Source organism: Nymphalis io, chromosome 7, assembly GCF_905147045.1.
Source record: "Nymphalis io chromosome 7, ilAglIoxx1.1, whole genome shotgun sequence".
Taxonomy (NCBI): Eukaryota; Metazoa; Arthropoda; class Insecta; order Lepidoptera; family Nymphalidae; genus Nymphalis; species Nymphalis io.
The window spans coordinates 4,060,519-4,076,420 of record NC_065894.1 but is presented as its reverse complement, the minus strand read 5'-3'; the positions used below and the strand labels follow the sequence as shown (position 1 = coordinate 4,076,420).

Here is a 15,902-nt window from a genome sequence, read left to right as displayed (position 1 = left end):
AATTACGGTGTGGTTCCGAGGTCACCGGATAGTTCTTAACTCTCTTAGGACCCGGTAGATGGCCCTTATACCGACCAAAAAAATACCCTTAACAGTTAATATTTTTTAAATGAATTATATTTTATTCATGACTTTATTAATTTCTAATTTATTATAAAAATATTCCAGGATAAAATAATAAAGATTTTACCCGTACAAAGATAGTATAAATACCAAATCCCCAAGGAGGGACATGGCTACTTTTTTACTCGCCCTCCTCCTATTGCGGGAGCCAAGCCGCGGGCGACAACTAGTGTAGATATAAAAATAAATATTTGTACAATAATTCTAGATTTTGAATTATTATACAAATATTGTGTACGTTCGTTTTATTTGTATTAAATATTTTATAAGACTTATTATCAGTTCAGCTGTGAGGTATGTATTATGTAAAGCGATTTTATTGCAGCACTTATCAGGAGTCTTGAAACAAGATAACCCAAAAAAAAAATCAAGAATCTTATAACGTTAAATTGTTTTCATTCACTCTTGACGTAAATCCGCCTTTAATTAACCTTATTTATATCTATATCAAACGTTACCATTCAAAATTGAACTATTTACAAGATTTGATTTAACTAGTAATAATCACCTTTTTACTTAAAACATTTAATTAAAGCTATTCTCTGTTAAAAACGGCTTCGATCGTGTATTTATAACTCATATCATGGCTTTAAATTGCTATCAATTCCTTCTTTGTGGTACTTTATATCGATTAAGTATCCAGGGGGTAGAGTTACGTCATAAGTAACTATGAAAGGACTTATATGAAACAATATAATCAATTAAATTTTAATTATTATGATTAGTTACTTTATGAAATATCACATACATAGTGATAATATAGTACCAGAATATTATATTTAACATTAAGTCCACGAGACAGGTCAGCTTATATTTGCGAGTTAAGAGAGAAGCGGGCGTGTGATTGGTATCCTATGTTCTTTTCCGTATCCCTGACAACGTTTGCGCATAATTTTATGGGAATCGGTTGAGTTATGACGTGAAAGTGTATCAAACAATAAACTCAATTTCGCATTTGTTAGGATAAATTTAATAATGATTCGTAATAAAATATTTTTACCTATAACAAAGGTTGTAAGCAAATAATTTATAGTCTGTGTTTCTTGTCTACATATTTAATACCATATCTGCCCTCTTCAGTATGCCCTTATTCTCTGGAATATGGTTACCTACGTTAAGACTCGCACACAAGGCATATATTCATAGTAGTAGACAATACGGCGTACATTTTTTTATGTATCTTTATTGTTTAATGTTTGTTTTTAAGTCAATATTGATCACATAAATACATAAGCATTCCAAAATACTTGAGCAATTTGGTTGTTTGCCTTGGTAATTTGACTATTCAAACGCTATAGGTACGTTTTCAATAAAATTGAATAACAGTATCAGTGAAGTTTGAACAGTAAGTGGAAAGTTTTTGCTGAATTAAGAACGAATGACCAACGTTACTCATAAAACAGTCAACATACCTCAGTGGCTGTAAGCTGAAAATTATATAAATAAAAACATTGCATGTACGTCCTACTATAAGCGCCATCTATTATAGCGACATTTGGTTATATTATCGAGCGCCATCTATATTCGTATTCGTGGCAATTTAATCTTAAGGATTGAGATTACATTCATCAGCAGCTTTATTTGTATTTAATTCAACTGTACATCGATAGATGGCAGATTTGTAAATAATTTTAACATAGTTATGCTATTTGACACCAGATGGCGCAAAATTTATCTTTTTATAAGTAGTCGATAATATTTATATATGTATATTATAATAATATATAGATAAACAATTTGTACTTACTTTTATTACAAGAATTCACACTTACAATTTACGTATTAAATAATGTAATGAATAATTATGGCAGGTGCGTCGTTTTGGTGGTTAATAAAATGACTTTTTAATAAGAGCGTATAATGAAACGTCAGCACAGATATAATAGGAATTTTTTAAGTAAAATTAAAGTATGTTTATATGAATACAATAATTATTCCTAATTAAATTTTCAAAAATTACCTACCGAGGGTATTAAAAGGATAGGCTAGGTTAATATTCAAAACGAGCCCGTATATAACTACGTAATGTAGAGGCCTGCAATTTGACATAATATATCTGTTAATTGATGTATGTTACGTATTGTAAGTCTTTAGTAAAATTTTATTCATCATCATTATTTCAGTCATATATCGATTAAAATTCTAATAAATTTAATTTTAGATTATTTTTTTATAGAAGACATTGGCATTGAAAGAAATGATAACCATCGTTTACATCGCCAATGCGCTACTAACCTTGGGCACTAAGATGTTATGTCCACTATGCCTGTAATTGCACTGGCTTATTCACCCTTCAAACCGAGACACAAGAACACCAAGTACTACTGTTTTGTGGAAGAATATCTGACGAGTGGGTGGACCTACCTACCCTACCCAGACGAGATTGCACATAGCCCTACCACCAGTATAACATAGTTCACAGTTATATAAGCACATTTATCTAAATAACTCAGTTGAAATAACTTCTCTGTACTTTTATTTCCTTAAAAATGCCAAATGTTTTGCTGAACAACTGTTATATTATTATTATAATTTCCAGCAGAAGTACTGTGTTAGAATTGATATTGGAATGGTATTTTTTATAGATTTATATATTTATATAGGATTTCTTTGGTCGGATTTTTTTTAATTCTCATTTTATTAATATATGTCACTTAGTACACAAAACTAACTACAATTATACAATCAACAATGACTTTCAGTAATATATTTAACCGAAAATATTTACAGTTGTATTCTCGGTGTGTACATTACATGCTTATGTGAGTGTTAAAAATAGTTAATATTACTTAGTAACTACAGCGTAACCTTAGAACTTACTTTAAAATAGAAATCTTATAAAAACTCTGGACATCTACACATATATTCATTATAAAAAAAAATGTCTCGTCATTTATCAGTAAAGATTTGTATTGGTTGACCAATAAATTTAATATATAAACATGCTCATTTATTTTCTTGCCTTTTCCTTTTATTTCCTTAATAGTAAATTTTAGTAAAAGTGGCAATTGCGATTTTCTATAAGTTTAGGGTATGTTCATGAGTGTTTCTTTTTACTCGCATATTGTTAGAAAATCAAGATGATGAATAGAGAGAGGGAGAGAAACAGAATGATAATTAGTATTCAGGACAGACATTTGTGTGCACGGACATGTCTGCTTGTCCTGAGTCTGGGTGTAATTATCTATATAAGTATGTATTTACAAAAGAAAAGTAATATATGTAGTATATCAGTTGTCTGGTTTCCATCGTACAAGCTCTGCTTAGTTTGGGATCAGATGGCCGTGTGTGAATAATGTCCCAGGATATTATTATTGTATATATCGATAGTTATACTTATAAGTATTAAAAGCAAAGAGGAATGTTATTTGTTTTTGATTTCCATATTATTTAACTTATGAGATACTTTTTATAGATATTCAATTTTAAGCTTTAAGTCTATCCATTAAGGACTATTTTTAAATTACCGCTGTAATTGCATATACCAAGTGTCATTCCCCGTTCGATAAGTAGTTAAAACGTTAGTATTTCGAATAATTACACCCTTGTATACTTCCCTTCTGTAAATTTCAGGTAATGACTGAACTCGTTGGTTCAGTAGGTATAGATTATATTGCAGCAGATCCCGAGCTACTTACCGTCTGCCGTTTAACTCGTGACGTCGTCGTGGTCATGTATCACCGCCGTTGTCGAGAGCAATGGTAGCACCTGTTGGAGTCATACTCGTTTGTCGTGGCAGCAGATTGAACAGGGAGGTGTCGGACTACGCGAAGTAAATAAGGCGGGCCTTCTACCCACGACTAATAAGCTTGTGGCAACTTAAAGATGCATTTTATTTAGACCGCTCAATACGTTACATTGTGTTTTTATATACATTTGCGTACATCATTATTTTAAAAACATAGGTAGAGTGGTTCGGGTCAAGTGTGCGCGCTTTCACCCTTGAAGCCTCATTACGCATTTGAACAGTGGGATTAATGAAACAAAAGTATTATTTCGAATCTCTATTCGAATAAACAAATTAAAGTCTAATAAACTCTCTAGTTTATTAGACTTTAATTTGGAATAAAAACAAAATCAGCAAGTACTCTAGTTTAGAGTCAAGTATAGACAAATCATTGAAGTCAGATGATCATGCGTACACTTGACCCGTATTACGGGTAAGTGTGCATACTCTTATGGTAAGTAGGCGTACTAGGGGTAAGTGAATGCATGGTGGATTTAACAAAAAATAAACGTAATTATTTAAATATAGTATGTGTCGGCCCATGGAAGATGCAGCTACGTTTAATTTAAGTCTTTTGCGAAGATATGACTCGCTTATACAAATGGCTGTTGCAGCAGATTGTTTGGTTTTTACCTTGTTCAAGAAGAGTTTTTACTATTGCAATTTGTAGCTTCGTAACTGACACATGTAAGATCAGGTGTTTTCTTTATATAATTTTGAGGCATTATAAAAAAACTCTGTAACAAATAAGGAATTGATGTAAATAAAATTATTCAGTTAAATAAATAATAGATAACAATACAAAACACATATATTCAGTACTTTATCACTATCTATATGAGAGGGCAAGTGCGTTCACTTACCCAAAGTTCAGAACGAAAGCCACTGAGTCCCAAGCGCTGAACGTAACCTCAAATTACGCTTACAAATTTCTAAAGAAATATGCCGATAATTAAAAAAGAATGATTTACCTACTGGTAGCTATCAATCTTGCGTGTAAGACTGTATTCCAAAACAAAAAAAAGTTACGATTCAAGCGAGAAAAAAACTTTTTTGAAAATTATTAACCAACGGAGGCTGATGTAGTGCAATTAAATAACTACTGACAATACTACAATAACAACTAATTTGCGTTTACCACAACTAAGATTGGCCTAAACAATCAGCCCATCCCCTCGTGCCCCGATCATGAGATACGCGCAGTGAAAACCCACTGCGCTCGGTTACCCCAAACGACCATAATGGTTTTGTTATTACTCAATATATCGACAACATATTAAACATGTTACACGATAATTTATGTGTGTATATATTACTGTGTAGATATATTACCTACAAACTAACTGCAACAATTTTACGCAGGATATATGTGTTTAAGATTTATTTAAGATTACACTCACACACGTAATGCATTGGCTGGTATTGTATTTTTCTTACATTTTACGTGTCATTGATGTTCATTTTTCAATTCGTTGTTATGATTAATATATTTCAGCCAGGATTCAATTTAAATAGTTTTATTTCAATCAGTTAGTTCTTTGGTCTATAGTAGCGATCAACTTGATAGCGAATGAATGAATATAATATGAAAACTGAAGTAGGTATCGCAAGGTAACTTCTGAATTTATTCACATTAACTTTTATATACACATGAATGAAAAACACAACATCAAGAATTTTAATTGAAGCAAGAAGAGAGCAGGATAAGCACAATCGCCATTAATAACACCAATATTTGAATTCCTATTTATTGATTCAATTTGAACTTCGAACTCACAATCAAATGTAGCATAGGAAACACAAAAGATTTCAAACCATTTATTATATTCTCAAAATACGTGAAACAGTGATTTGAAATTACATAAACCTGGGTTATACTACGAACATTAAATATTGTTGACATCGAAATATTAAACATCGAATACAGAACAATACCGACGAGAAACAGCTGATTTTGAGCAAAAAGTTTTGTTAAAAAAATAAGTGGTCGGCTCGTTACTTAGTTATTAGTAAAAATACAGCGGTTACTTGATGCAGGATTAGACTTACGTTATACAGTGAGTAAACTTACGTAAATGCCGTACAAGCCACGGGCGGGCGCCTACTCAAACCTTTATTCACGACGACACGCTTACAGCGCCATCTCTTATCGTGCTTCCGAACTGAGAGATAACATTACACAAACGTGCCCAAGTGAAGAAAGGACAGCGCCTTGGCGCATCTGATATGACTTCCTTAACGTAGCAACGCCACTTCGCCCGTAAACAAATAGAATTAGTGTATATAAATTAGCTTATGTAACAAATAAGCTTAAATGTATATAATACTGAGGCAGAATTACATCTTAACTACGGCGTAACATTAAGAATGGTACGTGGGAATAGACACGAGCGCAAGCCCTTACATTAATCGGACGAATGCAATATATAATTATATTTTGCTTTATATCTATGTATCTGACGCTAAAACATCTATATAATGTATTACTTTTGTACATCTACTTATATAATAACCGTACATACACTCACTAAGCTTAACTGCTTCGGCGTTACTGAGTACCCAATGTGCGCATACAACCGTTAAACTAAACCGATTTTCAAATGCACCCATTTTTGACTAGATTATACGAAGCTCTTAATTTTGAACTTCTGGAATCACGCGTTTGGATTTTACATCTCTTTCGCACACGTTGAGTACACAGTTCTTTCCTATCGGGAACTATTAGTATTGTCCCGCGGGTAAACGAAGAAAGACGAAGGGGGAGAGAGAACAAAAGTATGTATCTGAGGTACGTCTCGAAGCGATCACGAGAGAAATCGCTCAAGTACCTCAAACTAAAGGATTTTGGATTTTTGACTAGAAGAAGACTACGAGGCTAAGCGTTCACCCGCGCCGGCTTTGCCGCCCGTCCCATTGCTAAGTACACATAATTATTAAAATATATTTTCGCATTTTATTACATAAAATTCACGTTATGTTCTACCTACGTTAGAAAAAGAAAGCGGGCTTTAAGAGTAAGTAAATTTAGGTTCGAATTTGTACGCGGAGTCTATATACACAGCGTACCATGGACGTTTGTTCCACAGGCTCAAGTGATAACGCACAGCGAATTGATAGTAACGTGAAAAATAAATATTTGAAATATTCTTGAAGTGATATTAATATCGAGATATTAGAATGATAATTTAAATGTTAAAAAATATCAAAGGTGAGTATTTAATTTCAATGCGCGTTTTCACTTAAGACGCGGTCTCGAAAACTTAATTTAAATAACTCGACTACAAGGTGACACTTATGAATTCTAGGATACTAGACGAAACTTAGATCTAACCTTAAATTCAAATAAATATTTTGGTGCAAACATAAAAAAATAACATATAAAACAATATAAATTCTAATTTCAGTTAGGTCTAGTTTGACTGATTGCGAGAAATCGCAAAAAATATGTTGACTAATCACACAAGCTTTATTATTATAATGAACATTTAGAATATTCACCACCAGACCCGCTTTACGGTCGAAGAACAATTCACTTAGTCGTCACACACATTCATTCCATAAAGAATTAATTATTCGAGGAAATAGATATAAGGAGAGGGTAAAGAGATAAGGGATTCTAGCACACATCACAAATAATATAGATAAAAAGGTGTTATTCAAATTTCCTTTCATCGGTTCATTTGAGTTCAATAAAAACGTGTATTAAAACAAAGGTCAAATCTAACTATACTGCCAATAGATGGCGTTACATTGATTATTTTGCTGTTTAATATTTTAAAACGTACGTAAAAGCATTTGAGATATTATTGAGCTTTTAACCTATAAATTCAATATTCTCAAATGAACCTCGAGGAAATGAAAAGCGAAACGAGATCTTAATTAGACATTTTCATATAACTTGTCTTGCTAACGCTTTCCGAAGTAAGAAGAAGAATGTAAGGCAGGTCTGATGGGCGGTGGCGGGGAGGAGAAAATTTACTCCTTGACTTCGAAGTATTTGTAGGTAGGGTTCTCGTAACCGTTGATCTGCATGTTGGCCACGTGCCGCTCTTCAGGAGTAGGAGCGACAGCGCCGGTCTGTTCGACCTGAAATAAATAATATTTATTTGCTTATGTCGTAAAACTGAATATATTTTCATGTTTATAAAAATAAACATTTTATGCATCTTGACAGTGTTAGTGCTTTTCAACTAAGAAAGATAACACACCTGCACAAATCCTTGCGTTGAGGGCGCGCGATCACGACGGCGCGCAACGGCCAGTGCAACAGCGGCGGCGGCCGCCAGCGCAGCACCGCCCACGCACAGGGCAGGGTACAGTGCGCCGGATCCGCTGCTGTTCGGGCTAGCTCCGCGGACCGTAAATCCCTGTTAATTGCATTATCATAAAGAATCACCGTCAATTACCTGATCCACGAAATGTTTTTTTTCAGCCTTTTGCTGTCCACTGCTGGACGAAAGCCTCCCCCATAGAACGCCAACCATCCCGATCTTGGGCAATTTATGCTTCTAGTTAAATTATATGTCTGTATTCCGACTACCAGTACAGCCTAAGATAGCTAACAGTCAACTACCGTGGTTTACGGTATTCCACATGCAGTTCTATAATTGACGTTAACGTTAGTAATAAATAGAGTCGGACAAAAAAACTTACAGGCTGAGTGTGTAGCAGTTCATGTTTCAAAGCGTGAGCTGGTGGAGGCGGCGCTCTCTCTTCAGCTTGTTCCAAAGCAGCGCGGAGGCCTTCACCCTCAGTCTGAAATAAAAGAATACGCATTTTTGTTTGTAGTAACGTAAAGTTTGTTTTTAGTGAAGTAAAGTTTGTAAAATACATACTTTCAATTCATAATGAAACTTATTACCAAGAATTATAAGGAACACGATACTACATTTTGTAACCCGTCTAATATGAAATCTGGGTTTAAGTTAGTTCTTTCTGATACTTGTCACCATTCCAAATTAAAGTAATTTCACTAATAATTATCTCATTGCATTATTACACATTGTTCCCACATGTGTGTGGCAGAAAGTTATTTCTTTGAAATGTTATAAAATTAAATTTTAAAATGTACTCTCATAATACACAAAAAAAATACGTAAAAAAACGCGAAGGCTCACCTCGCTAGTTGATCGCCGGCTAGAGGTCTCGCTAACTTCGCTAGTTTCAGTTTCACTGTCGGGAGCGTCAGTCATCGTGCTGGTAATGATTTCCTGTTAACACAATGTAATGTTGTTGTAATTTTGTAACATAAGTTATTGCTGTTAAATAGTTTTTAGGGTTAGGGAATGAGATTTTTTTTAGCAACAGCCTTTATTTTGAAGTTGAATGCAGTTCGATTGCCATCACATCAGATTGAGCTGACACTCCGTGGAGAATAGGCATTTCATTTTGATTATATAATATTTATTAACTTTCGTAATGGAATTAAAAATATCTGAATAAATTCGTTTTCTTACAAATCTTATCTAGTACTATCTTTAAAATCTATAAAAACTTTCTTTAGTTAAAATTTATAATAAAACTATGTAACTGTACGATTATGATCGTATACTCACAGTTGTAGTAGTTTCTTGAGTGAAAGCCGATCGGGTGGTTAGGTCATGTACGGAGACAGATGCCGAGGGTGAGGGGGATGCCGAGGGCGCAGCGGAGGTCTGAGTTGTCGATACAGTGGTGGTGTCTTCAGTTTCGTTGATCTCGCTAGCCTCGTCATCGGCTTCCTCGCTTTCCTTAACACCATTGGAGGTCTGGAAAAGATTTAGACGTTTAATTTTTTTTGCAAGTTCATAAGTAGCAGTTCCAACTATTATAACTACGTATATACATCAAATTTAGATATGTATTTACAATTTTTTTCATTTCACTCGATCTCTTAACCCACCATGATGGAAGAGGAATCTACCAGTCAAAAGTATTCCCAAGGATAACTGAATAAAAATACTTTCTTACCCTCACACGTTCATTCTGAATATCTTGTCGCTGATGAGTGCGCTGATCCCTCTTCGCGTTGAGTTGTTCACGAGCAGCTTGTTCTCTTTGGACTTCAGCTTCGATGCGATCCAGAAGTAGTTCTTCGGCCTCAGGAGTCATGGACATCAGAGAAACAGCCATGTCATCCTTAGATTGCATTGACTAGAAAAATATTTAATTTCTCAATGTAAGTAGAAAGCAAATTTAAAATCTCTTTGTAACTAAGATGTATTGAATTCAGTGAATGTATTAATAATCGTTTGAGTGTGTTTGTGTGTGTTATAATAGCCAGAAGTTTTATAATTTTCATCTGTATTTACCTGAACGTAATCCTCAATAGCAGTTCCAATACTAGCATAGAGATGTGGACGACGGCGGAGAGAGGTAAGAGCGCGTTGTAAAGCACGGTCAGCATCCTGAACGTCGTAATAATTGGTAGTTATCTTATAATTATAAATGGTCCTATCTAGGCTTCAGTTAAGCCAATTTTTGTTACTATCTATTTGTATAAGCTAATTTTTGCATCCATATATGAATGTAGTTTGAATGAGGTAGAATATTAATTTTCAAAATAACTTGACTTTCAGTTGCTTGCATCTATCCTACTCTAATGTTAGTGTAAAGAATAACGGTCTAGATTTGCCAAATAATATACTATTAGTTATAATAAATATATTTTGAATGAATACCTGTAATCGGTCAGCAGCACTAGCACGCTCAGCGGCAGCGGCTTCACGTCCAGCGGCGGCGGCACGACGCCATGCGGCCAGGGCTCCACTACGCTCGGCAGCCAGAGCACGGACTAAACGTTGCAGGCATTTCTGAACGCGGTGGGCCTAAAATATTTATAATATTGAATAAAATGTCACTAGCTAAGACTACACAATTAAGCACTGAACTCTTATGTTTTAAAATAAAAGTTTAAGACTTTTTGTTCCAAATCCAAATATTAAACTATATTATTTATATATTTAACCATCTGACTTTTTATACTACAAAAAATATGATTTGTAGCTTTTCTATTTGGGAAGATGTTAAAACTTGCAATTGTGATTGCATTTAAAACGTGAATGTGTGTGATTACATGATTGTGATTTAAAATGGATTTTTTGAAGAAGTTCAAAACCTTTGTGTGTGTCTTTTAATATTTCATGAGATTCCACTAGACAGATGCGCCGCGCGCCCATATATAGGTGGAGTGTTGTGTCGATCTATGCTCGTAGTTTGTACTTACATTAGGAGGAGTGTCCCTCAAGGAACGCGTATAGCACGTGAGTGCTGTGCGGCGGCGCTGGGCGAGGTGGGCAAGCACGCGTTGCTGGTGCAGGGCGGCAAGTCGGCGACGCTCGGATACTCCTTCCTCCTCTAGGGACTGTTGGCGAACACATGACCAATATTTAAAAAAACTGTTACTTTAGAAATAGGACTGATTATGTACGTTGGCAACATGTTATTAGGCGTACCGTCAATATTCATTAGATTCCAAGTAATCTTAAAATTAGTTATTATTATTCGCATATCCCTTGCCAAGTGCTCTACAATATAGCCAAGATTTTCATTCTTGCTTTTTCTTATATTCTTATTTACTTTTTTATTTTAATCCTTATTATTTATTTATATATTCAACAACTGGTTCGCGAAGGCTTAAAAGTAACACAGTTTACAGTAATTTTGCAATTTCATTTTATTGTAACTGTGGAGTACTTACCTGGATATTGGCTTGAAACTTAGCAGTCATGCGTTGCCGGAAAGTCTGCGCGGTGGATGGGTCTGACGTCATCATCTCTTGGTAGCGATCTTCAAGTTCAGACCATTCACGCATAACTTTCGTAATCTACAGCGAAAAAAAACAGAACGTATATAAGCTTGATATTAATTAAAACATAATAATAACAAATAGATCATCGTACGTTTTATCATAATCATGAATACGTTTAAAGATGTAACTAATTTCAACTTCAAATTGGTATGAATATCTATATTATTTATTAAGACTTACTGTATGACCGTAACTAAAAACACTTTTAGGGCACGTATTATATATGTGCACAAATTCATTGTACGTAAGTTTTTTTTCTCAATCTATGAAAGTGACTGTAATAAAAGTTTAAATTTTCAATTATATAAAAAGTATTATATTTATAATTAAATAAAAAGCAACCTATGAAAGTGATTTTTGTACCTTTTCGCGGTGGGTTTCCTCAAGGCGTTGCTGCGCATCCTTGTAGCTCTGATGTTCAGTACGGGGGTCGAAATGCGAAAAGTAAGGGTCGGAGGTAGCAGTGGAAGCCTGCACAAAGTGTACCGGTTATCCTTTTAGGTTATTAATAATGGAAATACTAAAAAATTGCGTGCAAGATGTCTGTTTTGGGAGCATGTATTTATTAATTTAGTTTTAACATAAAATAAAAAAAAAACAAGAATAGTTCTTGCAAAATTGATATTTTCAGTTTCATATATAAATATGCTACAATCCTAACCGTAGTGGTAGTAGTTGTCGTAGTGGTGGTTGATGTGGTAGTCGAGGGAGAAGCCGAAGATTCTGGTCGGGGCCAGGCCGAGTCATCACTATCAGTGTAGTCATCGTCTTCAGCATCGTCGTCACGGGATAAGTCTGCGTCTTCATCCTCATCCATATCTAAAAGAATTTATTATTCAATAGTCGCCGATGAATCAATAAAATAAGAATACATTATACGAATCAAATTAGTCTGTTTAAAGCAAATGATTTTTATGGAAATTAATTTAAGCGCTGGTATACTGGTGGTAGAGCTTTGTGCAAGCTCGTCTGGGTAGATACCACCCACTCAGATATTCTACCGCAAAACAGCAATACTTGGTATTGTTGTGTTCCGGTTTGAAGGGTGAATGAGCCAGCGTAATTACAGGCACAAGAGACATAAAATCTTAGTTCTTAAGGTTGGTGGCGCATTGATGGTTAACATTTTTTACAATGCCATTGTCTATGGGCGTTGGTGACCACTTACCATCAGGTGGCCCATATGCTCGTCCGCCTTCCTATTCTATAAAACTATGCTTCTTTCTCAGATTATTTATATATATATTTTATTATGTTACATTTTTTTCGATTTAATTGACTGGGGTGATTATGTAGTAGTAGAATTACCATCATCAGTATCGTCATCATCGTCATCATCGTTGAGGTTAAGAGTGTCATCGTCCTCGTCGGTTAAAGAGTCTTCATCGTCAAGAAGTTCGTCATCACGTTCGTCCATAGCAGCAGAGGCAGCCAGCATCTCTTCACCACCAGGGCTCACGGGAACGCCGACGTCCATTGGCTTATGCATCTTAACGTTTTCTGTAAGAATTGCAATATTTATGTATTTAATTATATGTATGTTAATAAAGCAATATTGTTGTTATTGTTTTAATTATGAACATGAACAAGTTACTCGATATTATAACTAGCTTTTTAAATAGAACCAAATTATGATGACATTGTATCTTACCCTTGAAGTGCTTAGGGCAGCACACGAACTCAACTCCAGAGAATAGGCTGATACCGCATGGCAGGAGCATAGCGAAAGTGCGTAATCGGAGTCCACGTTGAGCGCACGCGCGTCCAGCGGTCGCGTTCCAGCGGGAGAATTGCCAGCAACGGCTCTGGTTGTGGATGTGGTCGAAGAGACAGCTCTCCGGCACCAACAGCGCATCCGATTGGAATGGGCCTTCTGCCGCCAAATACTCTTTGTAGATAATGGGAAAATATTATATGGCAACAAATATTACCCTACATATAGACTTTGGGAATTTTCACCTAATTTTATGTGCATACATTTTATAGAATTAAATTTACTTATATGTGATTAATTTAATGAAGTAGCGAGTGTATTATTCGATATTTTGAATGTGTGAGTATAATTTAAAACCAAACGAAACTAATACTCGTTATTGTAACATACATACCAAGACAACGGAAGGGCTTCACCCATCTGGTAACCTTGCACTTGGCAGCGTTACTGGAGCCCAACTTGCACCAATTGCTAACTTTCACGTAGTGGGACGCTTCGACGATGTTGGTGATGTCATGGCTTGGGTACACCTGTGAAATTAGAATTGTGATACGTATAATAAATATAATTTTAAATGACAAAAGAGCTGGAATTGATTAACCGAAATTAAAAATAAAAAGTGAATGAAACTTAACAAAAGACAAACGCAAAATGTGCTAAATTAAAATAATCTTTTCTATATAACTTTTGAATGTTTATCGCTAAAAGTTAATTAACAATAATTAGTATAAGTATAGTATAGGTTCTTATCAAATGTATTCAAAACTATTATACGGTAAGTATTCAAATTTCATAAAATAAAGTCGCATAAATTTAGTTAGAGAGTAATCTTTGAGCCAAACAACCACAACTTTTTCCATAATGGTAAAAGTTTTCCTAGAATCATGAAATTGGAATGAATATTCTATTTGAACAATGAAATACCGATTTATACAAAAACTTTTATCACTGCAAGCTTTAATCACTTTATTATTATATTTACTATAATTATTATTAAATCCACTTATTTACTAATGCAGTTATAGGAAAAATGAAAATATTTATATTTAGTAACAAATAAAGGAGAATAGCAATTGTGTTCAATTACTTCAGAAGGAAATAGTCTTAAACAATAATTTAGCTGTCTAAAAATATAAAGTTCGATTAATAAAAGTAATTTTATTAGAAAAATATAAAAAATGGCAACAAATGTCAATGCGGATCATTCATGCCTTAAATTTGACTAATTTGGCTATCGAGCAAATATATAATATTTAACGTAATTCAATTGCCATTTAATAGAAAAAAATACTATAAATAAATTAATCTCAAGTTTCTACTCATCGTTTCATCATAATCGTAGTACAATGGCGTAACTACAATTTCAATATATATTTATTGTCATAGCTATTTATAATATATTATGTATTATGCTTATGTTTAAATTTCGAATACAGCTACATAGTCCATTATTGAAATTATGAATCGTTTCGTATTTTTATTTCTATGTTTATACATATGTAATTGATTTAATAATTTTCAGAAGTCTTTGTTTCACAAATTTATTATGATAATTAACTGACATAAAATTATTCAATCGGTAGAACGCTTTTGTTGATTCGTCATTGCGTGGGTGTTTTATATTGTTCTTTATATATTATATCAGTGAATATTAAATATATTTTTTATAATAATTTAATCTATTTCAAAATTTAACATTCTATTTTATACACATTCCCAATCCTAGTTGATATTAAAACACAATTTCAATATCAACTTTTATAAAATACACAAATTATATTGTCGTACCTTCTTGCAGTAATCGAGGATTTCCATCTTGTCCTTCAAACAGTTGTGGGGTTTAGTCGTGAGGTCGGGTGTCCATCGTCCAGCGGCGGACATGTATTGCGGATGGTAGGTTGCCCCGGCTTCGCATAGCACTGCGACTTGTGGCTCTGCGCCGCTTGTCGCCTGCGAAAAAGAGGATTCATTATTATATATAAAAAAAACATTGACGGAGTTTTATCAATATATGTTTCCTTAAGATTATTAAAAAAACATATTGTTATGACTAATAAAATGTCAATAACCGAATCATTTATCTTTTATTTTAAATTATTTTCAGTGAAATAATTTATATACATATATATATGTAGATAATTGCATACATAAGTTATATTATTATCTAAATAGTTCTAATACTCTTATAGTTGTAGCATAGGAATATTAGATTTTAATAGGTTACAAAAGAAACAAATGAAAATTTTGTACTCTGTAACAGAGTATTTTAATGTTATTATTAACTTTGATATAAAAACAACATATACGAATGTGTATATAATAAATTAAATAATCCTTAATCAATATAAATCTATTTTTAAAATGGATCCCGCCTCGGAGGGTAACTTAGACAAATAGTGTCTGTTCAGGACGTCTAGACGCTCTGAAAGGGTAGTTTTCCGATTAAGGAAACATTGAGTAACGGGGTCGATGAACGGAGAAATAATTGCTGGCTTTAGATGAAATAAACTTTATATATATATCCTTAAACGAATAGATACCCGTCTCGT

The 15,902-nt window shown here is 33.9% G+C and overlaps 1 protein-coding gene across 3 annotated transcripts in view; it reads right to left on the bottom strand.

Annotated features, from left to right (window-relative positions):
- Positions 1–5,584: 5,584 nt before the first annotated feature.
- LOC126769390 (amyloid-beta-like protein) overlaps positions 5,585–15,902 on the bottom strand; it is a 115,908-nt gene continuing 105,590 nt past the window's right edge. Inside the window, exons 2-17 of one of the 3 annotated variants that reach the window (XM_050488140.1) lie at positions 15,142–15,303; positions 13,748–13,883; positions 13,291–13,527; positions 12,948–13,139; positions 12,301–12,458; positions 12,003–12,110; positions 11,529–11,654; positions 11,055–11,192; positions 10,510–10,656; positions 10,141–10,236; positions 9,800–9,982; positions 9,406–9,597; positions 8,968–9,060; positions 8,504–8,605; positions 8,059–8,217; positions 5,585–7,936 (exon numbers count right to left, since the gene is read on the bottom strand). In XM_050488140.1, coding sequence (XP_050344097.1) covers positions 7,826–7,936; positions 8,059–8,217; positions 8,504–8,605; positions 8,968–9,060; positions 9,406–9,597; positions 9,800–9,982; positions 10,141–10,236; positions 10,510–10,656; positions 11,055–11,192; positions 11,529–11,654; positions 12,003–12,110; positions 12,301–12,458; positions 12,948–13,139; positions 13,291–13,527; positions 13,748–13,883; positions 15,142–15,303 — 2,340 coding nt within the window. In that variant the 3' untranslated portion in view covers positions 5,585–7,825. The remainder of the gene's footprint in view (positions 7,937–8,058; positions 8,218–8,503; positions 8,606–8,967; positions 9,061–9,405; positions 9,598–9,799; positions 9,983–10,140; positions 10,237–10,509; positions 10,657–11,054; positions 11,193–11,528; positions 11,655–12,002; positions 12,111–12,300; positions 12,459–12,947; positions 13,140–13,290; positions 13,528–13,747; positions 13,884–15,141; positions 15,304–15,902) is intronic. The other 2 variants (XM_050488141.1, XM_050488142.1) reach the window with 2 other exon arrangements.